The 27,963-nt window shown below is 53.4% G+C and overlaps 3 protein-coding genes across 5 annotated transcripts; all 3 read left to right on the top strand.

Moving 5' to 3' along the window:
• Positions 1-3,721: 3,721 nt before the first annotated feature.
• On the top strand, positions 3,722-7,031 carry LOC149992241 (alpha-1,3-mannosyl-glycoprotein 4-beta-N-acetylglucosaminyltransferase-like protein MGAT4E). Its single transcript, XM_090263454.1, has 3 exons — positions 3,722-3,879; positions 5,021-5,180; positions 5,813-7,031. The coding sequence occupies exons 1-3, from the start codon at positions 3,772-3,774 to the stop codon at positions 6,949-6,951; spliced, it is 1,407 nt and encodes a 468-aa protein (XP_090119580.1). The 5' UTR covers positions 3,722-3,771; the 3' UTR covers positions 6,952-7,031.
• A 1,121-nt stretch (positions 7,032-8,152) lies between these two features.
• CYB5R1 (cytochrome b5 reductase 1) lies at positions 8,153-13,500 on the top strand. Its single transcript, XM_090263355.1, has 9 exons — positions 8,153-8,413; positions 8,623-8,772; positions 8,870-8,942; positions 9,431-9,537; positions 9,745-9,874; positions 10,469-10,552; positions 11,363-11,448; positions 11,892-11,991; positions 12,299-13,500. Exons 1-9 carry the CDS (start codon positions 8,399-8,401, stop codon positions 12,469-12,471), a joined length of 918 nt encoding a protein of 305 aa, XP_090119481.1. The 5' UTR covers positions 8,153-8,398; the 3' UTR covers positions 12,472-13,500.
• Positions 13,501-15,630: 2,130 nt separating this feature from the next.
• Positions 15,631-27,751, top strand: ADIPOR1 (adiponectin receptor 1). 3 transcript variants are annotated; one of them, XM_090263178.1, is made up of 9 exons: positions 15,631-15,766; positions 20,720-20,824; positions 20,942-21,175; positions 22,470-22,586; positions 23,885-24,056; positions 24,467-24,653; positions 25,709-25,896; positions 26,981-27,174; positions 27,489-27,751. In XM_090263178.1, exons 3-9 carry the CDS (start codon positions 21,035-21,037, stop codon positions 27,615-27,617), a joined length of 1,128 nt encoding a protein of 375 aa, XP_090119304.1. In that variant the 5' UTR covers positions 15,631-15,766; positions 20,720-20,824; positions 20,942-21,034; the 3' UTR covers positions 27,618-27,751. The 3 variants fall into 3 exon arrangements, with proteins under 3 accessions (XP_090119304.1, XP_090119303.1, XP_090119305.1); XM_090263177.1 differs by lacking the exon at positions 20,720-20,824 and having other exon boundaries at positions 15,632-15,766; XM_090263179.1 differs by lacking the exons at positions 15,631-15,766; positions 20,720-20,824 and adding an exon at positions 15,959-16,038.
• Positions 27,752-27,963: the final 212 nt, after the last annotated feature.

Consider the following 27,963-nt stretch of genomic DNA (forward strand, 5'->3'; position numbering starts at 1 on the left):
AGAACTCTTCCCTTGGGGCAGGACCACATGAGTGGAATTGACTGACGCTCATCTCCCAAGACTCTAGCACAAACAGACTCACTAAAGGTTGAACTTCCTTTGTGGCAGGAGAGAAACAGGACTGTGTTCTCTGGGGTCTCCTGTTCCGTCAAAGGCAGTCACTCGATGCCCACTTACTGATCCCTTTACATCAGGCAGAGTCCTGTTGTCTGTGACTCCCCAACATGCCAGATGTTCCTTGTTAAGTAGCTTCAGAATTATTGAAAATCATTTGCTCTGATTTCTGGTAGCTCCTGTGTGCAGCAGTCTTATCTCTGGGACTATAAGGCAACATGGATGTTTCTGATGGGAAAAACTTTGGATATTTTACTAGCTTTTTTTTAGCTCAGTTTGGCTATGCGATCTTTATTCCCAGAAAAACTCTGGGCCCTGAGCTCAGCTAATGTGCAGTGTCTGGCTTTCGCTAGCTGGAGGGTTGTAACCCATGGAGGCGGGGAGGGAAGCAAAGAGAAGGAGAGCTCTAAGAGGGACGTCTGGGAAGAGCTCAAACCTGAAGCCAGGCGCTGTGTCCACATGAGCTGTGGTCACGTGACCTGTCATCAGAGTGGATACAGGAGCCAGAGAGTCTGGAAACAGAGTCGGGACAGAGATGGGGAGTGGCATGGAGGAAGCTCTGCGAACACCAGGCTGAGGACAGCGCGCAGTCCCAGTCCCCCGCCACAGGCAGTGTGACTGACTAACGATCCCACCGCAGCCCTGGGGATCTACCAGTGTCGGTGGCCAGTCCCCACTCCCCACAGAACACTCCCAGCCAGTGGCTGACACTGAGGGGCACCAGCAGGGCCCATTCTGGCAAGATGGAGGTGCCTCCAACCAGTGACGACAGCCTCTTTGGAGCTCCCAGAACCCACTGCAGGCCTAGAGCTCCTGGCCAACCCTCCCTTCTCTGTCCCCTTCCACACTTGTTAGACCTTGTCAATAATCTGGAGCCTCTCCCTGCCCGCTCCCCTCCACTAAAGAAGCCCTGGGAGGTCTAAACCCATGTTCCTCTCGGCACCTCAGCAGGTGTGAACTGCTAACGGGCGCGGAGTGTTCTGAGGACACAGAGAGTAAGATGGAGATTTGGGACTGGCGTCCTCACGATGCTCAGGTAATTGTGGAAACAGAGGTTAAAAGAGGTTAAGCATGTTACCACTATGGGCAAAATAGGTAGACGACAACCACAAAAGGCAAAAATGGAGGGGCTGCAGGTCACCCCAGTAAGTCATAATCCCGTGCCTAGTTTCTGAACCTGAGCCAATTTTCAGGTCCATATGCATTGATGGAAGAAGTGGGCAGCTCCCTAGAAGGAAAGACCCTGCAACACACAGATCCTGTACAATTCCCCAGACAGCCCCCCAGAAGCACCTATGGACATCTGCGTGGGTAATTGTACAACTGGGGAGAGGGAAATACCCGAACATTTTGAGAATTTAGAATCCGTTTAGGAATGCAGGCTTGGGTCACACCAGTGGGGCAACATTGGAGGGCTGCAAGGGTGGGCCCATTCCGAGGACACCAGGGCTCTCCCCACCAACCTGTCTGAGCTTTCTGGAGACCGTGCTAGTGTGTACGATGTCCTCTGCCCAGCCTCCCTCCCTTCTCCATTCCCACGTGTAAACCTGCATGGTGGCCTTGAAGGCTATATTGCGCTACCCCCACCCCCAATAATTCCCTGCATGTTGAATCTCATCTTGCTGTGGGACTCCGAGTGGACGCAGCTGGTCCACACTGCACGTTGTACGAACAGGAGAAGGCATGCTCCCTAACAGTGGGGCTCCCCATGTGAGGAGCCCAGGCCAGGGCTGAGTGGCGCGTTCAGTTCCCACCATTCCCCTGTGCAGAACACATGCAAAGGTCCAGCTCATAGGTGGGGTGAGTTTCTTTTTTAATTTTTTAAATTGAGTTTAGAGAGAGAAGGGAGAGAAACACTGACCTGTTGTCCCACTGACTGATGCATCCACTGGTTGCCTCTGGTACCAGTTGTCAAACCTGCAACCTTCGTGTATCAGGACAATGCTCTAACCCACTGAGCCGCCCGGCCAGGGCTGCAGTAAGTTTCCGATAAAAAACTGGGTCACTCCACCAACTCTATCCTAAATAAAACAAGAAACAGATCCAAGTGATTTACAAAGAGGGTCAGGCTGTTTCGCCAGGGCAGCCGCCTGCTCTTCCTGCGCGTGGTGATGGAGACCCAGCCCTGCCATAGATGTGCCACCAGCACACGGCAAGAAGTGGGCCAGGCTTCAGGCTCAGGCCCAGACAGGGCAATGGTGCAGCTCCCACAAAACGAGAACTGTGGGTACACGGGAAAGATCTCTGTGTGCCATCAAGAGTCCCTGGCCACAAGGGCCCTTGGGGCCAGACCCCAGGCAGGGCTTGTATGGGCAGGAGAGGGATGAGCTTAGCTGAAGTGGCAACTCCTTTCAGCCAAGCGGTGACAAAGCTACTGAGGACAGGACGACAGACCAATCAGAGAAGCCGGGTCTGCTTCAGATTCAAGGACTTCTCTGGAAGGGGAAGCCAGAAAGTCAAGAATGGGGTGAGGCGGGAAGAGGTTGACCCTGGTTTAAAAGATTGTAATCACACAAAATACGCTCTCTAACCAAAAAAGAATAGAAGTAGAAGCAAATCTAGGCAATCCACAAACATTTGGGGATTAAGCAACATTTCTAAATAGCTCATGGGTCAAAGAAGAGATCACAGTGGAAACTAGAGATTATTTTGAACTGAATAATGATACTTATCCTATAACTGGATAGCCTATAAACATGGATGGTTCCCTTCTAATAGGGGAAGGGATCATTCAATGTCTACCCTGGTCAATTCGATTCAAACTGACTGTTAATTCTCAGCTTCTGGGTTTGAGGTAAGACTGGAAAGTGGGCTTTAAAACCTGATTCCCACTGTACCCAGAAACAGGTGCTGGATGTGAGGCTGGGTGGTGAGCAGCCCCGTTCAGGGTGAACAATGGTTGTCAAGCAGGGTCTCCGGGAGGGTGACTGGCATCTGCTACCTCAGAGGAGCCACCCTGGGCCCCACCCTGCAACACTGAGGTTTTTTCTCCTTGATTTCGGAGAAACCCTGCTCTCGAAAAGTCTCCAATGGCTGCAGCTCCACAGACATGGCAAAGACTTCCCCAGGGTTAGAAATGTCTGGCCATGTCTAGGTTTCCAACCTTCCTCCCAGTCCAGTGAGGGGAAGACACACAAGGCTTTCTCTTGGTCCCTCCGAACCTCTGACTTGCCCAATGTAACCCTGGGAAGGTCAGACACAAAAGCAAAAGTGAGGAGCCAACGAACCAGAGCGGACCCGCTGGTCATTCACGCCCCAGGGGAGACTTGAGCTGAGGGCGAGTTTAGGGAGGAGAGTGGCTAACACACCCAACCCTGGTTTTCTCTTCTTGGCATCACACCCTCTCCAGTGGGACCTCTACTCTAAGAACAGATAAGTAAACGAAGCTGCTCCCGTTTCGCCCGGAAACCCTGACAGGGTGGAGGCCGAAGAGAATCAAGCTCCACAGCCTTTCTCTCTCCTTAGATGGTTACCAGTTGGGGTGGGGGGCGTGGGGGGGGAAAGGTTAAGGAAGTAAAGTGACCGAGGTGTCCAGGAGGAAGGGTGGGGAAGGGAGGGGGAGGCCTCCAGGCAACGGGATGACCTCTTGGCTTCTGGAGCAGGAGGCTCTCAGGGTCCAGGTCTGCTCCCCTCCTGCCAGCCACCCGGCCCGGCACCATGCACCACTGCCTGTGGAAATGCACCTTCGTGGCTGTGTCCTTCCTCTCCCTGAGCTTCTTCCTCCAGGACAATAAGGAAGAGCATCTTGAGTACAGCATGTTCTTGGTAAGTGCCGGATACTGAGGCTGGACTACTAGCGAGCACTTCAGCAGAGAGGAAATTTTTCCAGTTACAAGAACACTCTAGTATCAAGGTTCTAAGAGGACGGCACTTGAAGATTCAGGAAAGTGTCAAAAAAAGATAAACATTGCCTTGACCAGTGTGGCTCCATTGGTTGGAGTGTCATCCTGTAACCAAAAGGTTGTGGGTTCGATTCCCAGTCAGGGCCTGTACCGGGGTTGCTGGTTTGCTCCTTGGCCCAGGTGTGTAAGGGAGGCTTCTCTTTTGCATCGATGTTTCTGTCTCTACCTTCCTCTTTCTCTAAAAGCAATGAAAAAGTGTCTTCAGATGAAGATTAAAAAAAACTTTTTAGAAGACAAATATTAAACCAGCCTTGATTCTGGTAGGCTTTGAGTAGGAGAAGGGAGGAGAAAGCTGTGCACAGACCTCCTAGATGGCCATGCTGACTGGCCAGCCCAGTGTGTGGGAAGGCTGCCTGCTTAGGTGCTGCCACCCACCTCACCACCGAGAGGTGGTGTTCCTCCCCTTCTCCTGTCGGGGACATAGGGACGTCAGGGTCGGAGACTCAGAGCCCTATGGGTGACCCCTCCCACATGCACAAGTCTGCAGTGGAGAAGGTCATGCCCAGGTTCCGGGGTCCACGTCCTCCCCACGTGCCTCAGACCAACTAGAGCAGAGCCTGAGGGTGCAGTATGAACAGAGCAGAAGAATCGTGGCACCAGGTGTAATGTCCTTAAGGACAAGACAGGCTTGGTCTTCAGCAGCCGTCACAGACCCAGCACAGCCCAGGCAGTCAGACTCGTGCCAGCCTGTGATGGTGCAGACATCAAACGCGTGGCACAGTGGGGAAGGCAGACTCTCACTCTGCAGAAGCCTGAGACCTTCCACAGGCATGCCACAGGGAAGTAGGGAGTGCCACTTCCTTAACCCCAGGGCCCACTGCCCCTTCTGGCGCCATGTGTGTCCTCATGATGAGGTGGGGACAGCGCTTCACAGAGCCCTGACACTCAGGCTCCCTGGTGACTGGCCCTGGGGCTTGCCCAGCCAGTTCTAAAGGGGGACTTGTCCTCAGTTGTCTCCAGAGGAGCTGGGGTGAAGCTCAGGACTGATGCTTATCCATCCTCAGCAGGAAGAAAAGAAGAAAATACTGCAGCAACTGGAGCAGAAGCAAATCAGCTCTGAAAGCAAGAACCATATGGAGACCTTCAGGGAGATGCAGAAAAGGTCCCCTGTCCTCCAGCATGCCACCTACAGAGTCCTGGCTGGAGCCTCTCCTCAGGAAAAGAGTGAGTGCATGGGGGGAGGTCAGACTGGGCGGAGGTGACACAGGCAGGCCAGGTCAGGAGGGAAATGAGCTGGCACCTTGGGAAGGAGGGTGCTCTGGGGGAGGCTGTGCTCGGGCACTGGGTGCAGGACCGAATCCTGCCTTCAGGAGTGCCTCACAGGGTGGGGGGTCTGCAGTGACCTGCTACAGAACTGTCCCCCAGTGCAGCTCATTCACGACCAGCCCCGCATGGAGACAGAGAACCGAGAGGGAGCCAAGCTCAGGGGGGGCGGGGGCGGTGCTGACTCCCTGGGCACTGGACTGCCCAGCCCTCGGTCCCTGCTGACCTGCCCATCCAGGTCTGAGGGCAAGACTAGGCTAACCTGCCCACCAGCAAAGACCTTTAGTATGTGGCCACCTCCCCATCAGAGAGAGCCTTGTCCTTCATGAAGATTCCCCCAACAGCCTTGCAAGTGCTGATTAAATAGAACCACTTCATATCCTCTGACCAGAGACCAACCTCTCATCTGGCCACACTCTCCAAGGAAAAGGACATGTGAATTTGTCCCAGGTGTTGACAGGAAGGGGAGAGCAGAGGAGGGTTTTGTCACCACTTTGAAGTGCTAACGGTGCCCTTTGTCCCCTCATCCCCAGAACTGCTGACAGTGGGGATCTCCACGCAGCGCCCTCATGGGCATGCCCTCTTGGATACCCTGCAGTCCCTGTTCCAAGCCTCCTCAGTGCCTGAGCTGAACTGTATCGTGGTGCTCGTCCACCTGTCAGATCCAAACCCTGAATGGCTCAGCCAAATGGTTGCCAGTATTTCTAGCCTCTTCCAACTTCATATTGAGGCCCAGGAGCTGCTCGTGATCCACGGCCATCTCGGTGGCTCCCCTGTCCAGGGAAACCCAGGTAACACTAATGACTCCTCATCCTGTGCCACTGTGTTTTCCAGGCAGAAAGTCGATTATGCTCTCCTCATGAACTTTGCTCTTGACCTCTCTGAATACTTTCTGATGATAGAAGATCATGTTCAGTGCACCCCCAAATTTGTCTCTACCATCTACTGGGCACTGTCAGCCTGGAAAGAACGACCCTGGGTGACCCTGGAGTTCTCGAGCCTGAGCTTCTCCGGGAAAGTCTTCCACACCAGCGACCTTGCCCGCCTGACGGAGTTCCTCCTCCTCTTCCCCAAGGACACGCCCACACACCTGCTTCTTTCTGAATTCCGTTTTCTCTTGGCCCAACCCATCCGGATTCGTTTCACTTCCTCAGTCTTCCATCCTGTGCAAAGCTATTCTGCGTCTGAGGACACCTGCTCTCCCGTGGAGGAGGAACTGGTCTTTGGTGAACCGGACAAACCCGTGGCCAATGTCCTCACTGACATGAGGACACTGTCGAATGTGATTCCCGAATACGCTTATGTCCTGAACAAGGAGCCCTACTCCACCCTCGATCCCTTAACAGGCAACTACCTGATGGTGGTTTTGGAAAGGCCACAGAAAGTCACCCGGATAGAGGTGCTGACAGGTTCTGACAAAGAAGGGCTGTACCGGCTGCAGCAGGGCCAAGTGGAACTGGGCTATGACCCCCTTGCACATTCTGAAGGCTGCGCTCGCTACGCCCTGCTCGGACCACTGGTGGAAGGACACTTGGACCAGAGGGTCTTTTATGAAGAAGACACGGTGGAGCAGCTGAGCTGCATACGACTGGTGGTGCTGGCCTCGCAGGACTCCTGGCTGCTCATCAGGCAGATCAGGGTCTGGACGCAGCCGGAGGAGGAGGAGCGCTAGAGGCACGAGGGGACTTCTGCAGGGGTTGATTCTGGGCACGCAGCCTACCCAACTGGCAAGAAATAAAGCTAGAAACTGTTCACAGCCTGTGCACTCTGAGTAGGGAGACCATGCAAGTTACTGTCCAGACTGGGGCACTTTTGAGAATGAAAGGAAGCGCTGTTAAAAATTACACTACAACCACAAACGTGAGTCAGACTTCCCAGGCAAGCAGAGATGTATGCTCATTCTACTTTTGGTTTTTGTAGGCCACTAAAGATAGACAACAGTCTCATGAGGACAAGAGACAATATCCTTTTGGCTTCCTAGGGCCAGAGAGAGGGCAGGAGCGAGTCACCATGAACTACCTTGCTGCTAATCTGCTCACAAGTGTCACACCAGCAGATCTTTCCATGAAAGAGCTATTGCCCTACCTAGAGTGGCAACGGTCGTGATAGCACCAGCCTCACGGAGGTGGCCCTGATGTTGGCTCACACCCATGCGTGTCTTAGTCAGTTCAGTCGGTTCCAGACTGGTGGTGGCTTATAAACACTAGACGCTTGCTTCTGTTTGGGAGGCTGGGATGTCTACCACCAAGGGGCTGGCAGAGTCGGTGTCTGGCCCACCGAGGGCTCTTTTTGCGGTGTCCTCACCAAGCCCAAGGGGCTGAGGGAGCTCTTATTTGATAAAGGCACTATTCCCATTCAGGAGGGCCCCACCCTCAAGGCCTGGTCACTTCCCAAAGGCCGCACGCCTAACACCATCGCCCCCCGGGTGAGGACTTCAGAGGCTAAGGTGGGGGTGGGTTACACGCAGACCACGTGCGCAGGCCGAGGCCCCGCCGGAGCAGCTGGCTCGGCTCCGCTCATCTGCGCGTGGGCTGCCTACGGCTGCGTTCGTGCTACCAGGACCAAGGTGAGCCGCTGCGCCCCAGGTTGTACAGTTCACGAAACTTAAAATACTTATTGTTGCTTCCGCGGCCCCCGCTCTGGCCCTGCCGTCGTCAGGTACCGCACTTCCGGCTCCCCACCCTTCCGACGCCACGCGCCGGCGAGGCCCGCCGCTCTAGCGTCCCCGCCTCTTCCGGCACCAGAAGGTCCGGACCCGAGGCTCCTGCCCAGGCACCGCCCCTTGCAGGCCGTCCCCTCCGCCACGCCCTTCACTTCCGGCTGCCGCTCCTCTCATGCCCGCCCTTTCCGCCCCGTCCCCGGCCAGTGTTTTCCGGCCGCACTCCGGGTGGGGCCCCGCCTATTTTGGACCCACGCCTTTTCTGCCTCCGCTAGTGCCGGCCCGACCCGCTCCGGCCAGCACTTGCCGGGGCCCACCGCTCCCTGGCCCGCCCGCGCCGCCGCGGCTCCTTCCAGGCCTCGCCTCCCGCTCGCCCCGCGGCGAGTCGTGGGAGCGGTCCGGTCCGCGGGCGCTGCTGCTGCTGCTGCGGCGGCGGCGGCGGAGGACGTGACGCTCCGTCATGAGCTTCCAGCCGGTGAGACCCACGCTTCCCGTCCTGCCCCGGGGACTCTGCTCGGTCTGGGTCTGGCTTCTTAGTCATGCACGAGAGTTCTCCCCGCCGCCCGCTCTGGGTGCTGCGGTCCCGGGACCCTGCCCGGGGGACCCCTCCGGGTCGAGCCGCTCCCGCGCTGGAGCTCGGGGGTGCCCCCCGCGGGACGGTCACACTGCCTCCTTTCCCCACAGAGCCCGGGCCTGCTGGCCTCCCTCGCGGCGGGGCTGCTGACCCTGCTCGGCGTGGCTCTGGGCTCCTACTTGGTTCGGAGGTCCCGCAGGCCGCGCATCACTCTCCTGGATCCCGACGAGAAGTACCTGCTGCGCCTGATAGACAAGACGGTGAGTGGGGGAGGAGGGCGGGTAGCGGAGGGACCAGAGCCACAGCGCGCTCTGGCCGCACGTCCTGGTGAAACGCTGCCTGTCATCCGTCCCCCAGACTGTGAGCCACAACACCAAGAGGTTCCGCTTCTCCCTGCCCACCGCCCAGCACACACTGGGGCTGCCTGTGGGTAAGAAAGCGTGTGCCCCCCTCCCATGTAGCCCAAGGGAGCGGTTCTCCTCCCCGAGTTCCCTGAGACCCGCTGCTTTGGTCTGTTACCGCCGCACGCCCTTCCCCTTCCCCACTTGGCTGGACCCTGCAGGCTGTGACGTGCACCTCACCCCAGGCTTCTTGGATACTCCAGTCCTCCCTCCCTCCTGCAGGATTCGCTCGTACCCCCCCCCCCCTCCCCAGCAAACAGCCGTTTTTTCTCATTGCCCAGACTCCCAGCTGACCTGCTGCTGCCAAGGTCCTGTAGTAGCTGATGTTTCTCCAATGGGGCAGTGAAGAGGGATCCAGCTGGGGGCTCAAAGGGGCGGACCCTCCCTGCTTGGTAGCTCACTGGGGCAGAAGCAAGATGTCCTTGTCCTCTCAAACCTCCCTGGGTATTTTGAAAGTTTAAGTGGAATGCAGCATGTCCACGAGCCACCTTTACATGGTTCCCTGCGTGGTCCCCAGGCAAACATGTCTACCTCTCTGCTCAAATTGATGGCAGCCTGGTCATCAGGCCATACACTCCTGTCACCAGTGATGAGGACCAAGGCTACGTGGATCTTATCATCAAGGTAAGGGGTAGGAGGGTGCCCCAGGAGCCCCGTACTCCATTCTTTCTGGGAAACTTCGAGTTTTGTTGGATGGCAGGAGATGCATGTTCTCTGTGGATGTGAGGGTAGCACGTATGTGTCCTGGCCCTTGCTTAGGGAGGCTCAGTCAGCGGGGACTCAGAACTCAGTGACAGTCCAAATAACGCGTTTTCCATCCTGTCTTATCAGGTCTACCTGAAGGGTGTGCACCCCAAATTTCCTGAGGGAGGGAAGATGTCTCAGTACCTGAACAGCCTGAAGATTGGGGATGTCGTGGAATTTCGAGGGCCAAGCGGGCTGCTCACTTACACAGGGAAAGGTAATGGCCTCTCCCAGTTCTCCAGGTCCATGCACATGTGTGGAAGGGCCAGAGCTGCACTGATAGTCTAGAGAGGCAGCTTTCTTAGCCCCGTGGGTTACTGGGACCGGCTGCCCATCTGGTGAATTTGCTGGCCACGACAGCTGTGTGATCAGTTAAAAGCCACCCTCCCTCACGGGCTCGTCCCTGGGCTGAGCGGTGTGCAGAGCCAGAGTGAGTGTTCACCCCTTCCCAGGGTGCAGCTGGGCACATTGGCAGCCTCTGGGGCTGCTCTGCACTCTTGGAGAGAAGATTCACCCTGGCTCCAGGCCTGCCGCGCTCACTAGGGGTGACCCTCTGCCAGAGGCAGCTGCTGACTCACTGTGGTGCCCTCAACAGGCTGGTAGTTAATAATATGGGCCATGTGGTCTTGGCCCCGTTGTCCCTCACGTGTATTATCAGGGCTGGCTCAACTCAGGTGTCTACCCAGGCTCCAGGGTCAGATTCCATGGCAGCTGCTAAACTGACCTAGGACACGTTTTCAGTTACGCCTTTGTTTTCTTTGTCTCTTGTACTGACTTCCCTCTGTTACCCTCTCTGCATTTGACTTCTCAGGGAATTTCAGCATTCAGCCCAACAAAAATTCTCCACCAGAGCTCCGAGTGGTGAAGAGACTGGGCATGATTGCCGGCGGGACAGGTGTGTGTTGCTTGGGAGCCGCGGTCTCCCACCGGGTCGATGCTGCCATGAAAACTTCCCAGTGATCCTCAGAAGGACGGGGGTCACGACCACACTCTTGCTTGGTATTCCCAGCAATGCCCAGGGCTCCCCAGTACCTGAGAAACAAAATCATAATCAGGTAGAAACCAAAACAAATTTTAACTGATAGAATGAGAAGTAAGTCATATGTGTTCTTCCAAGACCTCACACTGAATGAGTCTTGTAATTTTTAGGTGAGAATAGGGAAACAGCTAGAAATTGGATAATTAATGGATATTTCTATGTATTAAGCACTATGCTAGTATTTTTAGGTCTGTATCTGTAAAGTAGCTATTTGCCTTCTCCATTTATAAAAAATGTGGGTTCAGAGAGGTTACATGATTTCCACAGGATTCACATCCCACTCTGCCTGATTCCAAAGCACTTGCACTAACCCTGCAAGTCCAGTGTTCCAGGACCCTCACACTGAATCAGCACCTGTGACGTCTTGAGTCCTAGCCAGCAAGGGCCGTTCAGAGGAAGAATCTTAGAAGAATTTCAACAATATGAACTTATGGGACTATTAAGCATGACTACAATTCACCCACCAGATATGAATTTCATGAGTTTGGGCTAAGAGGCGTACTTATCCTGTGTGCTGGAGAACACACAGGATATTCGAGGATTTAGACATAGGGTAAAAGTGGGGTGCAGGAGTGAATGGGTAGCATTCAGATGAAAGCGTCAGTCAGCTAAGGAGCTGGGGCAGGTGGGCTGCGGCTACCATGTCTCACTGGGGTGTCTATGCAGGAATCACACCGATGTTCCAGCTGATCCGGGCCATTCTAAAAGATCCCAAAGATCCAATCCAGTGCTGTTTGCTTTTTGCCAACCAGGTTGGTTTGTTTTTCTTAATCCTGGGACTTTATAGCTGTGTGGGTAGGCTCAGAGATGTGGCACCAATAAGCAGAAAGGGGCCATTGCCTGTTCTGGCGTCTGCCCAAGGGCCCTCCCGTAGGTAGAAGACCTTCTGCTATAATAAGTAGACAAAGCCCTAAGCCAAATTCCTTCCCTGACTTGCAGGGAAAGAAGAAAACATTTTGGGAATCTAGTCCTGAGCATAAAAACTTGATCCTTGGCTTTCTGTTGTTAAATATTTCATCTTTATTTCTTCATGCTGTGTAAACAAAGGCTGTTCCCCTCTCCTTCCCCTTATCCTAACAACCTGGAAGTTGTGCTTATTCCCTAGAACTTTAGCATTCTTTTTTTCTCCTGGTTGGAAAGTGTTATGTGGGCCTGTGAAGGTTCCTAAAGACTTTGCTTCCCCTTTTCATTTCAGACTGAAAAGGACATCATCTTACGGGAGGACTTGGAGGAGCTGCAGGCCCGGCATCCCGGTCGCTTGAAACTCTGGTTCACTCTGGATCATCCCCCAGAAGGTACCCTCTCCATTCTGGGTATTGCCAAATCAGGGCCTTGTCCTGCTGGGTTCTTGTTTTGGTGGAACCAACCCTCCCTGACACTGCCGAACTCCCAAGTCCGAGTGCAGGGATGTGGCGGTCTCCCCACCCTTTCCTTAAGGCTCCTGTGCACCAGGTTAGTGGCAGGAATGGTTGTGCTGCTGAGGCGGGCTGAGTGTAGCCATCCCACTGCTGCTACAGCTCGACACCTTCTCAAGAGCTTTTCTGGCTGTGCACCCCATGCCAGCATGGGCCCTGAGTGTCCGTCCTCTCCCCTGGACTTCAGGTTGGGCCTACAGTAAGGGCTTTGTGACTGCGGACATGATCAAGGAGCACCTGCCTGCCCCAGGGGACGATGTGCTGCTGCTGCTCTGTGGGCCTCCCCCAATGGTACAGCTGGCCTGCCACCCCAACCTGGACAAACTGGGCTACTCGCAAAAGATGAGATTCACCTACTGAGCGTCTCCTGGCTGCACGTTTCCCACAGTTGCCCTGGTCAGTACTCAAATGCTATAAGCCCTAGATTTCTTTCCTGACAGGGTCAGTCTTTTGTCCTTCTCGAGACCTGATGTCTAGATGGTACCTACGGGAATAGCATCCTTGTAGTCTTGGAAGAGGGCCAAGGCTGAGTCATTCCCTGGAAGGCACCCCCCAAAACCCTGTGATAAAAGGTCCAGGTCAGGCCATGGGACAGTCTCTTACATGGATCAGAAAGAAGGAAGCTTGTACGTTAGTTCCAACACTAGCTAATTCCCGGTAGCATCAACCTCTTCTTTGTGTCTGATGAACAGCCTGTGTGATGGGTTTCACTTACTACTCGGTGCTGAACTCACAGCAGGTTCTGGGTGAGGGCAAGTTCTGCAGAATTCTAGAGCTAGTCCTGCACAGATTGCAGGAAGGGAGGAAGTGGCTTTGTTGGACCGGCAGACCTCAAGAGAGGAATCTGAAATATGTACAGTAGTCCCTCTCTATATCGCGGTTCACTTATCACAGCCTCACTGTATCACGGGATTTTAAAAAATATTATATTTAATTATTTATCGCAGAATTTTTGCTATATCACGGGATTTTGTGGTACTGTTACATATGTTAAAGTTACGTAGCTTTAAGTGTAGAATATGTTTAAAAACATAAGTAGTGTGTATAAAAGTGTGGAAAAGGTTAATAAGGGAGTCGGAAAGGTTAATAAGAGACTGGGAATGGTTTGTAGATGTGTGGGAAGGATTTATAAAGCCTTAAAATATAAATACTAAAATGTAAGGTTCCTACTTCACGGATTTTTACCTATCGCTGGGGTGTGTGCGTGTGTGTGTGTGTGTCTAGAACGTAGTACCCGCAATAAGTGAGGGAATACTGTATTTGCGTGTCTGTCTCTCTGCCTGGCCTGGGCTGGTGGAAGTGGCTATCCGTAGTTGGAGGCTTCTGCTTGTGGCAGGAAGCTCTGGCTGTGCAAATAAATGGGGTGAAGGCCCCAGTGTTATACCTAAAGGGCTCTTGTGTCTGGCGTCCTTGTTTCCAAGGCTTTTCATGGCTGAGAATTTGGGAGGAAGGGTTTTCTGGCACAGAATTTCTTCCAGGTCTTCCAAAGAACCTTTGAGCAGTGATGCCATGTGTTGAAACGTGAGCTGCCACCAAACTAAGTGATCATAGCAGCAGGTATCTCAGCAGAACTAGAAGCTCAACTTCTCCCTCGAAGCTTTTAAGGTGAGGGAAACAGTACAGGTTAGAGGGGGTGGTCTTTGAGCCCAGGTACAACTCAAGTGGTTCTTTGGTTTGGCGACTCTTCCTTCTCCCTTCTGTTGACCCTTCCTTCAACTTATTCATCCTTCAGGGTACCTGGCAAACAAATCAAAGTGTTGTCTTCCATTTTGGGAGAGAAGCCTTCTCCTTTAAAAAGTAACTTGGTATCACCAGCCCCGGCCAGACCTGTTGGTGCCTGGACAGAGCTGGCTTCCCTGGCTCATACATCCTGACTGCCCTTTTCCTCTGCTCTGACAGCATGACCCAATCTTCTACCTTTTGCCAGTGCTGGACCAGGGCAGCTTCTTGAGATCTTTGTTAGTCCCTTTGGGGAGGAAAGTCAACATTGTTTTTCTGCATGTAACTATGTATTGCTTTCTGTGGGGCCCCTAAAAGAAAGACTCTGGGACTCTGAGAATTCACCCATCCATAGGGCAGTCTTAAGTAAATTCTGTTACTGGTATTCTATCAGCTGTTTCTTCATCAGCTAGTATTTATATACCATTAGCTGTGTATCTAGAGGGAGACACTTGGCTACCCAACCTTCAAAAAGGAAAATCTTGCTTAGGATTATTGGGCTCAGGTAGTAAAGCAGCCCAGTACAGAGAATTTCTCATACACAAGCTCACGATGCCTTGTTTTGCACAGGTTTCTGTCTCATCCGCTTAACATACAAACATTTGTTAAAAGACCTGCCACATGTGAAACACTGTGCTCAGCCCAGGATACGATTAGACCCTGAGAGCTCATACTCTAGAGTAAGGCAGACACATGATAAATAATTACAGTACAGTGTGGTTAATACTGTAGTAGAGATACATGATATGGGTGGGGCGAAGAGGCAGAGGCAGAGGAAGGAAAGAACTATGGTTGCTGAGTTAACAGCCATGGACCAGGCAGGCACTGTGGCAAGTCCTCAAAATTTAATCCTTATAATAACTAAGATTAAGGCTTTGCTCAAGATCATACAGCTGGTCCCGCTGAAGAAAATCCAAGCCAGTCCTGTGGACAGCGAATGTTGTTGACGGTTTTACATAGCAGGCAGCACGATAGCTAACGAAGCGTTTGCCGCTTGTCTGGCTTCACGCTAAGAGCCTGCCTACGTGACCTCTCTCAGTCCTGGGGAAGACATAGTGGAGGAGCACTTTGCCTCCAGTTTTCAGATGTAATTGTCACTTGGAGGGAGGGGTGCAGTAAGTGCTCCAGATCGCAGGCTGGCCGCGAGGAGAGCGGGTCTGTGACTCCGGAGCCCACGCATTTTCACCAGCACCCAGAGAATCAGCCCCGCCGCCTCGAGGATCGCTCCCTGCATTCAGAATCCCACGAGCTGCGCACCACCCTTCGAAGACCCGAGAAAGGGTCCCTCCGACCACTCTGTCGTGGACTTCGAGGGGAGGGATGCCCTACCTGTCGTCCCTGGACGTGCGCTCAGGCGTAGTGTGGGAGCGCAGGCTGGAGCAGGGAGTTCTCGAGCAAGGCTGACCAGGCGCAGTGTCGCCGTTTACCAGAAATGATGGGGCCGAACTGCGGCCCAGCCTGGCACCTGGCACGGGCCGGGCTTCAAACAATACTTGTGGGCGGGGCCAAGAGGGGACGGAAGAGGACTAAGAAGTGTTGGGAAGATCAAACGGCTGGCGCTGCTCGGAGGTCGGATGCGGGGAACGGGCGGCGCAGAAGGCAGGTGCGTGGGGGGAGCCCCGGCGGCCCATCCCGGTGCAGCCCAGTCCCCTCATCGCGCCCCTGTGTGCCTGGGGGTGTGGCCTCCACGAGGCCGCGCAGCTGGCGCTCAGGATTGGAGCAGGGGAGGGGCGGGGCCTGGAGGGGCGGGCCTTCGGCTGGCCGGCGGGAGGGGGCGGGAGCGCCGGGTGCAGGGCCGTGGCGCGGTGACGTCTGTGTAGGCGCCCCTTCCGGCGCGAAGGGCGTCAAGATCGGGGCCGCTCGGCCGTAGGCCACCTGCCGCGCTGCGGGATGTAGCGCGGGGTCCGCGGCCCCCAGCTGAGCCTGTCGCTCGGCGGTAAGTTTTCGGAGCTGGTGCGACGAGCGAGTGGGCGGGGGGTCGGTGGGGCGCGGGGACCCGGGCGCCTCGGCCCAGGCCTGCGACGGGGACGTCCGGATTGTCCGAGCCCCTCGCTCTGGGGCCGGCCGCGCCTCCCGGCTTCTCTGCGGTTCGTGTTGTAAACATTTCCGGCCCCTCCCACTGAGCGCCGCCTCCGAGGCGACCTCAGAAGCCACTTAAGGGCGGATGGGCTGTTGGTCCCCCAGCGTTCCCAACTGCCAGCCGCCCTGGTGAGTCCGTGTCTTCCCAGCCCCGTGTGGGTTCAGCCTCTGGCCCGCGACGGGTCAGGCCCAGAGCTAAGCCTTGTCTCCGGGCCGCCGCGCGAGGCAAGTGGGGAGCGGGGTGGGGTGGGGTGGGGGGGTGCGGGCTTGGTCTCAGGGTCGCCTGCCCCTGCGCGGAACACCTGCCTCTGGTGGCCGGGGAGCTCCAAGGTTCCTCGACCAACAGTGTTTGGCAGATCAGACCAAGACAGTGCCCCCACCTTGATGTTGGAAAAGGGGAGCTTACTGGACAGTTTACCTTTATTTTAAGTTAATTCTCAGCGCTGAGACATGAGAAAAATCTGAACTACTTTGGGGAAAACGAAATCCCATTCCCTCGGAAATCTCGCCTTGGTGTTTGACGTCGTACGTTTGAGATAGAGGTGTGGTCTCCCGCAGTGTCTCCTGTCTCATGGGCGGTGGGAAACGGACGAGGCGCATTTGCGTTTGCATGGAGTCAGATGTAGGAGCAGCAAGAGGAGGCCTGCGTAGTGCTATACGGGGTCAACCAGGGTACTTCCCGAGTTGGGGAGCAGACGGACTAGGGAAGGGCAGGAGTCTAACCTGCCAGCTTAAATCGAGTGAGCACTGAAGTGAGGCGGGGGGGGGGGGGGCTGTTCGCTGCTGTTCTGTCTTGGTTGGGGTTGGGTCACCTGTCTGGGTACAGCTGCTGCTCTCCACAATTTTATAGTCTCTGCACAGCAGGAGTAGTTTAGACTGGGTGGTGCTAAACAGATCGCAGCATCAGATAGCAGTTCCCAGCTCACAGCCATTGAGTTCTTTATTTCAGGAGTAACTTATGTGCCCATGTAGTGGTTGGTACTTGGGGAACCTGCCATAAAAGCTGAGGTGCTACCTGTGAAGGTCCATCTCGGAGCACCTCTGCTCTACCTAGTTGCAGAGTAGAATCTGAAAGCTTTTTGTCCTCAGTGGCTAAGAAATTATGTGAATCCCAAGGGATTAAAAAAATTAACCACTTTGCACATAGAAGAGACTCAGGCCAGTGTCAGGAAGCAACACTAGCCCGTTGCTAATGGATAAAGTGTACTGGCCTTTCAGGCCGTCTTCAGTGTCTCACTCTGGCCTCATTTTGCCTTTCCAAGAATCCTTTATGGAAAAGTGAAAAAAACTTTTAAAAGGGGAAAAAAAACCACATAAGGAAAAAAAAAAGAATTGCATTTCTTTCCAAACCAGTAAGTCTGTTCTCTGTTTCCCTAGGAGGTCTCTTGTAACGTGAAGCCAGACTGACACTACTGATACATTATTCTGTCCCATCTACTTGGGACCACACTGGTGAACTAAATCGTCGTCTGTAAAGCCAGAAGCTTGATTCATTATGGTGGGGTTTTTTTCTGGTGCTGGTACTCTTTAAAGTCATGATTACATTTTGTCTTTAACGTCCATTTGTTCCTAATGTCACCCACTAGGCTTTGTGCCTCTCACTATGCTCAACGTTGATTCTCTCTTTGTGCTCAGAAGTGTTGGGGGTGTGATTGTTTATAAAATTAGTAGCTATCTTCAGTTGAAAGGCCCCTGAATGTGCCCTCTAGACAAACCAGTTCCAAGTGATTGGCTTCTAGGCAGGCACCTGTTTGCTTAGTTTCGTTGGGGCTCCTGGGATGCACAGTATGAAGTGATCACTGTGTTCTGTAACTAGTGACTCTGTCTCTGTAATGTACTGGACGTCCAGGTATTAAAAACGGACTGGCATGAAACCCCTTTTGTGTCTATATATCATTCATTTACCTTTTTTTTAATGGAATTTGGAAAGCTTATCTGTTTGGAATAAAAAAAAACTTCTGGTGGGTCTGCTTTAACTAGACAAGAGCTACAAAGGACATTAGCTCATGGTTTCCCGCTTCAGATTCTAAGTCAGTAACTTGGCATCAAGTAGCAAAGCCAAGGCCCTGTTGCTGCAATTTGTTAATTTTCAAACGTAGGCCTTTCCCTGGACTCATTTCCCCCCAGCAGTGCTAAGAAACCACCTTTCCTAACAGAGGGTACAGAGAGGAGGAGATAGCTGTGTTCTGTCTTGACTGCTAGACGAATCTTGCTTTAAAATAGCGAGAGTCAGATAGGCATAGATAGAGCCTACCCATGGAATCTCTCAGGGTCCGGGGACCCAAGATTAAAAACTAGGAGTGTGCTGTAGCCTGGAAAACTTGGGAACTGGTTCAGACAATAACTGTCTCAAAAAACTGATGGAAATAAATTTTCCAGCTAGCTGGCTCGTGAGTAACAGTCAGTCCTGTCCCCCGTTTGGCACAGGATTACCTTATTTATAGGAGTACAAACACCTCCCTGCCTCCACAGCTCTATTCTCTAAAATAGGTTTATCCAGTTAGAGAGCTTAGTGATAAAGACGTATTAGCCGGAACTGAAGAAATCCCATCAGGAATGCACTCCCTGGAGTTTGGCCCAATTATAATCCGCTCTTTCGGGCACGGTGAGTTGGGGGGGACTGTTTGCTCTAAAATACACAGGGACAGAGACGACGGAAGTGTATTTCCGCCTCCTGAGTGTGCCCAGAGTCAGTCTTAACAACTTAGGGTTAGGGTTGGTTTTATATTATAAAGACTAAAACGCCTGTAATAATTCCCAGTTGTTTGTGAATGGTCTGCCCTGTCAGAAATTATATTTTCAGTCCTAATATTCCTGCGTTTCTTTCTTGCCAGACCTCTGGTCCCTCTCTCTCCCTCTCCTGTCTCTGGAGACTGAAGTGGACACCAGATGTTGCTCAAGGTGACAACACAGCTCGTATGAAGAGTTGTAGCTGATGGCGGGTCTGCGAGCTAGCTGGGCTGCTAGGCTTGGTGGCTAAGGTTAGGACACGGTGCTGGATGATAGAGGAGCTGGAGAGGATCAGAAGAATTAGCAGAAACTGCTTTGGACAGAGTGAGGACTGTTGATGGCCAAGAGATGAGGGTCATCCTAGAAGGTTGCTCGACTTCAGGGCATAGAAACTTTTCAGATCAAGGAAATAACTCCAAGCTAGGCTCTGCATCTGACCTCGGACCCTAACTGCCCAGCTTAAAGTTTGTCTGTATTATTCTCATTGCTTGTAGTAAATTACACAGCATTCAGAATGACTGAACTTAGTGTGTGGCCATTCCAGTTGGGTTTCTCCTTCCTCTGCCCTCCTGGAGCAGTGGAATTGGGTCACTGACTTTGTACACACCACAGGCGACCCTGTGCCATCTGACTGAGGACTTCAGAGACAGTGATCTAACTGGTTCCGTTTTATGTTTGCCCCAGGACCTTCGGGAGGGCATGCTGCCAGATACATTCTTTCTTGTTCAGTGACAGGAGGAAGCCGCTCGAGCACAGGAAGGTGCACAAGCCCCTGGCGAGTGTTAGTGAGTCACAGGCCAGACAGCCGGAGCGCTGCCCCCTCGTTCATTGTGAAATGTGCGCTCTGACCGAAATCGGGGATGTGCCGAGAGGTTACCTATGATGTCCCAACACCTAAGAGAACCTTTTGGCCTGCCTCTGAAGTGCTGGCCGCGGTATTCTAAGCTACAGCGTATCCCCCTTTTGAGACTTACTTCTCCAAGACGCCCCAAGCTATTTCTGTTTTTCCCCAGTATAATTATCTCTTAGTAAAGCCGGCGTCCAGGTAGTACTTCACTCTGAGGGAGCGTGTTCCGTGGTCAGCCTACTGAACAGGATTTCCCAGCGTGGCTCTCGTGGACTGCCTCTTCCTGAAGTTTTCAGGCGCATCCAGTTTCCTGTTCTCCAAGGGCTCAGTTGTTGGCCAAGTGGCATCTGTCTTGCGCAGTAGAAGGAAGAGGGACTTTGTGTTGACACCGTGGCAAGGTCAGGTGTAGAGTGAATTGTTTGCTCTCTTGAACTAGATTTGCCTATGGCTTTCAGCCATGCGTAACATGACTTTTGAAACTTGAGGATTGCCCTTATCTGACTATAAAAACCCAGTTTTACTCCGAGAACCAAGTGTGGTTAGTCTTGGATAAAAAAAGAACTGGTACAAGATGTCAAAGGTGTTTGCGAGAATGTGTGTGTAGTGCACAGCCTGGGGAGGTGAGTCTCCTGCGGGAGCAGCCGACTTCCTGTCCCTGCTAAGGGCTGGGCTCGCTAAGCCTCAGTCTCTGCGACTCACTGTGTGCGGGGGTCCCTGACCCTCTTCGCATTGCCCCACGGTGATCCGAGCGCAGGTCGCCAGTTTAAGGAAGTGCTCGTACTCAGCTCTTGCTGTTGCTATGAGACATAAATGCCTTCGTTTCTGGGAGGAAAAGAAAACTACTAATTTGCAAGACAGTGGAAATCTTTGGGCACTTTTCAGTATTATTTTGAGCTCCCTGAGGCCTGACGAAGACCACTACCTGAAATCCAACACAGGACAAACCTAAGGTTCTGAGACTGCTTAGAAAACTGTGTTTTGGGTTTCTCTGGTTTTCCTGTGGGATCTGTACGCCTGTCTCTGGTCTCTGGAGAACCAATCTGAGTGGGGCTTAGGTCATGCTTTGCGGAGGCTGGCCAGGCTCTTGCTGAGCTGGCTGTGTGGTACGTGTATGGCAAGGGGCAGGGCTACCTCCTGGTCTCCAGCCTCCTGCCCCAGGTCCATGATTGGTTACTCTGAGGGGCGATGGTGGGGCTTGCTGTACAGGCGTTGACCCCAAGCTCTGTCCTACAGGAGAATGAGTAGGCCGTGCAGAGAAGCCGACCACTGGGCCTCTGGCCCAGGATGGGCCCCCTTTCGCTTGCAGGGCACACTTTTCAGCATCTGTGGATACAACCAGTGAGTCAGTTGACATTTAATTCCTTTAGCTAGAGTCCTACTCAGATTTGATGTGTGGAAACGGAACTATGAGAGGAATAAATTGTCTACACCCTTCACGTTTGTGTTTGCTTTTAGTGTCTGTCGTCACAGGGAGATCTCTGCCCCCTGGGGCTGAGACACCCAGCCTTTCCCCAAGCTGACGCTGCAGGGTGTTGAGGGACCAGCCAGATGTCTTCTCACAAAGGACCCGTGGTGGCCCAGGGCAGTGGGGCTCCTGCCAGCACCAGGGAAACGGACACGGTGGAGCTGGCGGAACTGGGACCCCTGCTAGAAGAGAAGGGCAAACGGGGAATCGCCAACCCCACCAAAGTAAGTAATCTTCCCAAGAATCGCTCCCTCGATCAGAATCCCTGCTGTCTCCAGTTTTTAGGGTCTCAACTCTCCCCAAGGAGGAACTGGAACACCCTGGGGTGTCTCATCTCAGTCCTTAGGATGCTGCATTATAGGTATCTTTTTATTGGTCTGCTTTCCCAGTGTAAGTTTTTATGAGTTCACTCATCTTTATAATCCCAGTGCTTAGCACGGGGCCTGAAATCCAGTAAATAATCAGTAAATGTCTGAATGAAGGAAGGGCACAGTTTGGCTTCACCTAACAAACAGAAATCCCCGTGGCCCTGCCAAGACAGGAGTCTCTCCAGTGAAAGACCGCTACACGCCACCAGGCCAAGGCTGTACCACTGTCACGCACCTGTCTTGCTCCTCCTCCGTGCATAATGTCACCCATCATGCCCACATGGCTGCTGCCACAAGGGAGGAAGGAGAAGGAGAAGGACCCGCCCTTTCTGGCAGTGCCGCATGACACTGTCATTTACATCCATTGGCCTCCCGGGGGCCAGGACTTGTTACTCGTCCCGGGGAGCTGCAGCAGAGGTTGGGCAGTGCAGCCTTTCCATTGGGCCTGAGTCACCTCGCCACCCTGACCGACAGGGCTCTGCTACTGAGGACAAGAGGCGACTCTTAGGGGAGGCAAGCAGGAGTGTGTGTCATGGATCGGAGAGGGGCCATTTGCCCACCAGGGACTGTCAACAGGAAAGAGAGAAGATAGCTCAGGGAAGGAGCTGCAGTGCTGGGCCGTCCGTGGTTTGGAGTCATGGGACAGGGAGAGGCCCTGGGGTGGGCAAGTGCTCCCCCAGGTGCACTGTGTCCCGGCATTTTCCTGTGGGACCAGAGCTGCTGGGGCTACAAAGTGTCGCTCACCTCGGCATACCCAGGGTCAGCAGATGGGAACGGTGCGTGGGTTTCATCCTGCGGGGACCTCTGAGACTGGTTGTAATTGGGAAATTGGGGAAAGTTGAGAGCCACTGTTCTAGAGACTTCAAGACCGCTTGGAACTGGTGTGCTAACTGGTGTCCAGCCCTCTTGCCAGGCGCCAGCAGCCTGCCTCCTGTGCACTGAATGGAGCTCTCACTCCAGCACTAACAGGATGAGTGAGCCTGAACTGCAGTGTTGTAAACTTACTAACTGTTGAGCTGCTAGAGAAGAGGCCGCAGGCCCTGTGACAGGAGAGAGGCTGGGCACGAAGCGTGGCGTTTGGGTTTCCCTCGATGCGTCTGATCTGAAACAGAGGACTGCTAGGATTGGCTTGTGTTTCTTTTGCATGCAGGCTGAAGACGAGCAAGCATGCCCAGTGCCCCAGGGGGAGGAGGAGGAGGTGCGGGTCCTGACCCTGCCCCTGCAGGCCCACCACGCCATGGAGAAGATGGAGGAGTTTGTGTATAAGGTGCAGCCTGAGGGCTTCTGTCTGGGTGGGGCGGGGCGGGGCGGGGCAGTGTGGGGGGGGTGGGGACTGGAGGGCTCCCAGGTGGCAGGCCTGCTTGGGGCTAAAGACCTTTAGCTCTGTGCATGGATTTGTTTTTGCTTAAGGTGAAGCGAATCCAGGGAAAGGCTAGCAGATCTTCACTGCCTGATGTGTTAGGCATTGTTCAAAATAATGGATCCCTTTGGCAATCATCAAAATATTTAAATGTGATGTGATATGGGCTCCTTTATTAATACATTAAGTATGCATTAATGACAAGCTATAATGTATTTTATTAAAATGTATCTGTATAAGTTCTGCCCTGGCTGATGTGGCTTAGTGGGTGGAGCGCCAGCCTGAAAACCAAAGGGTTGCTGCGCCGGCATCCCCAGTCAGATCATGTGAGAGGCAACCACACACTGATGTCCCTCTCCCTCTCTTTTTCCCTCCTTCCCCCTCTCTCTAAAAGTAAATAAATAAAATCTTTAAATGTATCAGCTCTAAGTAGTGACGTGTAGAAATAATGTTTTGATATCTGCAAAAGTAATTATAAAAATATCTGATTTCTGTTGGTGACAGAGTCAGGGTTCTAATCCTGCTGTGGTCTGTTGCTCACATTTATAATTGAAGGAAATGGTAAATTTTAGTTCAAGGTGAGTAAAAGTGGAGATAAGTTTTTCCTCTCTGCTCCCTGGATTCTGTCCACTGTCGGAGTGTCCCAGGTTAAGAACACCTGCTCCAAAAAGGCAGTGTCAGCCTACTGAGAATTTATCATCCATCAAGGGAAGGATGAAACAGGGAGAAAGGCCAAGAAGGGCTGAAATGCAGGGTTTTCAAAAGCTATATGTATAATCTCTGTTTCCTCTTATTCACTATATTTACTTAAGCTGCAGTTTCCAGCAGCTTACAGGAGTCCTGCCATAGTTCCTTTAGCATGTCCAGGTGAGCTGACGTGATATGAACAGAGGCATTAGCAAGGTGGTCGGGGTTCAGTCAGCTCTACGATCACCACGCTGTGCTGGGTCTTGGGTCTCCAGGTCCAGGCTGATCACGCCCCCACCCTGCCCCCAGTACCTGAGCCATCCAGAGCCTGCCTCACGTTGTCCTTCACCCCTTGTTCCTTAGGAAAGCGGTGTTCTCTAGGGCACTGTGTAAGCGAGTGTGTATACAGCTGACACAACAGGGGGCAGGGGCGCCAGCTGCCTGCGCAGCTGAAACGCCCACGCATCAGTGGACCTGTGTAGCTCAAGCCTGCAGCGCTCAGGGGTTGACTGTTGTAGGTCTGGGAGGGACGCTGGAGGGTCATCCCATACGATGTGCTCCCCGACTGGCTGAAGGACAATGACTACCTGCTGCACGGCCACCGGCCACCCATGCCCTCCTTCCGGGCCTGCTTCAGGAGCATCTTCCGCATCCACACGGAGACCGGCAACATCTGGACCCATCTGCTCGGTGAGGGGTCTGGGTGGGAACGTGCGTGTTTTGTCCCCTAAGCACCACGGGAGGGAGGAGGACCGAGTTGCTCTGATGGTTTGAAAGCCAGCGTGTGCCTCTGACCCACCAGTGAGCTCGGCTGACTCTTGGTCTCTAAGGGGCCGGGGGAGGGGGCTAGAAATGGGAGAAGAAAAGGGAACTAGGGTTCTCCGCGGTCCCTGGAAGAATGTCCAACATGGAGACCTTCCTTCTGTTTCAGAAGTCCCTCTGTCGTAACAAAATGCCAGCATTTTTTAAAGGGACCTCCTTGTCTGGGTTTGTGTCGCTGGTGCTGTTTCTCCTGAGGTTTCGCTGCGGTTCTCAGGCGTTAGTCCCGACTTAACACGGGCGGCAGCCAGCGCGCCCACACCCCTCCTTTCCTCCTCCAGGGTTTGTGCTGTTCCTCTTTCTGGGAATCTTGACCATGCTCCGCCCAAACATGTACTTCATGGCCCCCCTGCAGGAGAAGGTGGTGTTCGGCATGTTCTTCCTGGGCGCAGTGCTGTGCCTCAGCTTCTCCTGGCTCTTTCACACCGTCTACTGTCACTCAGAGAAAGTCTCTCGGACTTTTTCCAAGTGAGTAAAAGACCTTCTGTCGGGGGCAAGGCCAGGCGCTGTGGTCAGGCGTCCTGGGATCCAAGTGCTGACGGAACCCTGGGACCCCCAGTGACCCCACAGACGCCTTGCTGTGCCCGAGGAAAAGCTTTCTAAGTTGTGGTGTAATAGTGTGATAAGGCCCTTCTCTTAAATCCTTCACGAAAAGATTCACACGGCCTCCTCCACAGCTGCAGCCCAGCTGCGGACTTCACGTCCTGCCTGCACAGTACGGCCTGTGTGAACTCGAGTGCCAGTGGGCTGCTCTCCGAGGCCCAGTGCCCGAGCCAGGCAGGGTGTGGTGGCAGCGCAGCATGGTCTGTGCTGCCTTCTGCTGAGCTCCCACCCACAGCCAGGGGCTTATCTTTGCTGCCCACGCGCTGCTGGAGGCCCCGTCGTCCCTCATCTGGTGCCTCCACAGTCCCCAGCTCTGAGCCTGGGGTTCCAGCTATTCTTGTTTTTGTTTTTATGGTTGGTTTTGATGGTGATATTTTTATCATTTCAAAGTCAATTAAAACAGAGCAGTACCCCTTAATACTACTCCCAGTACAAGGGTTTTACTTTTAGAACTCAAGCTATCAGAACTGGGGATATTCAGAGCCCTTTCTGAATGTAAAGCTGGGAACCAGCTGGCTTATGACGAAGCTCCTGAAGATAAGGGCCCAATAGGGGGACATGGCTGCTCACAACTGAAGGAGAGAGAAGGTTCTGTGATCGGGACTCTTGGAAACTTTTCCGCTGCAAAGAGAAATGCTTGGCCCTGGCTGCTGTGGCTCAGTGGGTCTGCACTGCTCTGCAGACCAAAGGGGGGTCGCCAGTGTAGTTCCTGGTCGGGGCGCAGGCCTGGGCTGCGGGCCGGGTCCCCAGTTGGGGGCACAGGACAGGCAACCACACAGGGATGTTTCCCTCTTTCTGCTTCCCTCCCCCCATCTCTAAAAATAAAAAAAAATCTTAAACAGAAAAAACAGTTAAACAAGCCATAGGAAGTTGTCTTTTTTTCCCACTGATGGGTTTCAATTTCTGTGGCTCTTTTTCAGACTGGATTATTCAGGGATCGCTCTACTGATCATGGGGAGCTTTGTCCCCTGGCTCTATTACTCCTTCTACTGCTCCCCACAGCCGCGGCTCATCTACCTCTCCATTGTCTGTGTCCTGGGCATCTCCGCCATCATTGTGGCACAGTGGGATCGGTTCGCCACTCCTAAACACCGGCAGACAAGGGCAGGTAGGTGGGAAGACACTGTAAGCCTCACAGGCATTTGGACCTTGACCCTAACAGGCTTGACCTTAGGCCCTAAGATTTGCTGCTTGAGGACCCCACTCAAGTCCTGATTTGTGTTTGGAACTCTCAGAACAGTGTGGATTTTAAAAATGTGATTGTCTTCTAGGTTTTACACTTTTAGTAGAAAGCTAATGGGACACAGAATGACCACCTTGTCAGGTAGCTGCTGTTGTCTTTGGTTTGAGAGAGTTAGAAAATCCACAAAGCACGGTCATGTCAGAGACCCCAGTCCTAGGCACTGAGACCCGGGGTTTATACTGCAGCCACCCGGAGCTGTTTCCTGAAGGAATGAAGGCTTGGTCTGAGCCTGGACACGTGTCACCACTGATGCGGTGGCTACAGCACGGACATCTTCGGATTGTCCCGTTGACTCTTGTTTTAAGCTTTATGACTTGCAGCAACACCCCAGTGACCTCTTTAGGTTGCTTAGGACCTGGTGTGTTGCGGCAACCATGTGCCCTGTGTGGGGCGTTACCGAGGGCATCAACAAAGGGAAGGCACTCCCTGCCGTCCAGTCCTGTGCAGTGAGTGGTGTGGAGACAGGTATCCATTCTTCCCCTCCTCTTACCTTGTCTGTCCCCACAGCCACGACAGTTTCTAACCTGGTGTGTCAACCTGCTCAGGAGGTCAGAGTCCTGGGTACTTAGGTCTTTTATGGTCTTCCTGGGAAACCTGCCCACCCCTCTCTGCCTCAAAGCCACCTGGAGCTTTGCCATGTGTTCCCAAGTCAGCCACCAGAGGGTTTTGAAAGCCTGTCATTTTTGCCTAGGCTTCCCCACAAACAGTGACAAATGTGAGATTCTGCTCTTGGTGCTCCTTAGGGGGTAATATCTTCGTCAGCACTTCCGCAGCCCCCTTCCTGTTCTGGCTCCTGAAGCACCATCTGCTGACTGTTCTCCATCTTGTGGCCAAATTTCCGGACAAAACAGCTGATTCCTGTAGACGTTTGAATTCCAGGGCGAGGCAGTCATGCGCTTCGTGTGGTGACTGTCCCCTCTCCTGACGGTCTGGGGTCTGCTCTGCGCAGGGGTGTTCCTGGGCCTTGGCTTGAGTGGCGTCGTGCCCACCATGCACTTCACTATCGCCGAGGGCTTTGTCAAGGCCACCACCGTGGGCCAGATGGGCTGGTTCTTCCTCATGGCCGTGATGTACATCACCGGAGCGGGCCTCTACGCTGCTCGCATTCCTGAGCGCTTCTTTCCTGGGAAGTTTGACATTTGGGTAAGAAACGCTTTGCCGGCAGCATCTGTGGTCGGGGACAGGCCCCCAGTGAACGGTCTGTGTACAAGGCAGTAAGCGACAGCTCGTGTGGTGTTTCGGGAACCACCATATATGACATGGGGAAGGCGGGGCGTGTAACCAGTATGAATGTTTTGGTGTATTTCTGAAGCAACTTACAAATTTTTTCTACAGCAGATATATCACTTTCATGATAATAAAAGTTTGAAGAGAAACTAGATGAGGTGAGAGCTTTCTCCTCCTTGCTTCTCAACCCCCTTGCTGTTGCCCTTACGGGTCCTCTCTTGTTCCTACAGTTCCAGTCGCATCAGATTTTTCACGTCCTGGTGGTGGCAGCAGCCTTCATCCACTTCTACGGGGTCTCCAACCTGCAGGAGTTCCGCTACGGCCTGGAGGGCGGCTGCACTGACGACTCCCTCCTCTGAGCCTCCCGCCCAAGGCTGGAAGGGGAACTTCCCAAGTGCTTTTAAAAATAACTTCTTTGCGGAAGTGAGAAGAAGCGTCTTGAGTTGTCTGTTTCTAGAAGAAACCTCTTAGTGAATTCAGTGCCAGCCAGGCTTCAGCTCACCATCCCACTCCGGGGTGGGGGATCAACTTTCCGGGTCCCTCACTGAGGAAGGGGGTGGTCCGCTTGGCCATGCCCCTCAGCGTCCCCTCCTCAGCAGGGCATCTCTGTCCCCTTGCACAGAGTACTCTGGAGCTCCTGCTGAGAGTTTACCCTTCCTCCAACCACTTTGGGGGGAAAATGATGGACTGGGACTCTTCGGAAAT

Source organism: Furipterus horrens, unplaced genomic scaffold, assembly GCF_987537825.1.
Source record: "Furipterus horrens unplaced genomic scaffold, mFurHor1.1.pri manual_scaffold_15, whole genome shotgun sequence".
Classification (NCBI taxonomy): Eukaryota; Metazoa; Chordata; class Mammalia; order Chiroptera; family Furipteridae; genus Furipterus; species Furipterus horrens.

Bases quoted from the DNA above. Each gene is read 5' to 3' on its own strand.
- LOC149992241 (XM_090263454.1), top strand. From the start codon at position 3,772: ATGCACCACTGCCTGTGGAAATGCACCTTCGTGGCTGTGTCCTTCCTC. The intron at 3,880-5,020 runs GTAAGTGCCGGA...ATCCATCCTCAG, and splicing joins TTGAGTACAGCATGTTCTTG to CAGGAAGAAAAGAAGAAAAT. The intron at 5,181-5,812 runs GTGAGTGCATGG...CCTCATCCCCAG, and splicing joins AGCCTCTCCTCAGGAAAAGA to AACTGCTGACAGTGGGGATC.
- ADIPOR1 (XM_090263178.1), top strand. From the start codon at position 21,035: ATGTCTTCTCACAAAGGACCCGTGGTGGCCCAGGGCAGTGGGGCTCCT. The intron at 24,654-25,708 runs GTGAGTAAAAGA...GCTCTTTTTCAG, and splicing joins GTCTCTCGGACTTTTTCCAA to ACTGGATTATTCAGGGATCG. The intron at 27,175-27,488 runs GTAAGAAACGCT...TTGTTCCTACAG, and splicing joins CTGGGAAGTTTGACATTTGG to TTCCAGTCGCATCAGATTTT.
- CYB5R1 (XM_090263355.1), top strand. The intron at 8,943-9,430 runs GTAAGAAAGCGT...CGTGGTCCCCAG, and splicing joins CACACTGGGGCTGCCTGTGG to GCAAACATGTCTACCTCTCT. The intron at 10,553-11,362 runs GTGTGTGTTGCT...GTGTCTATGCAG, and splicing joins CATGATTGCCGGCGGGACAG to GAATCACACCGATGTTCCAG.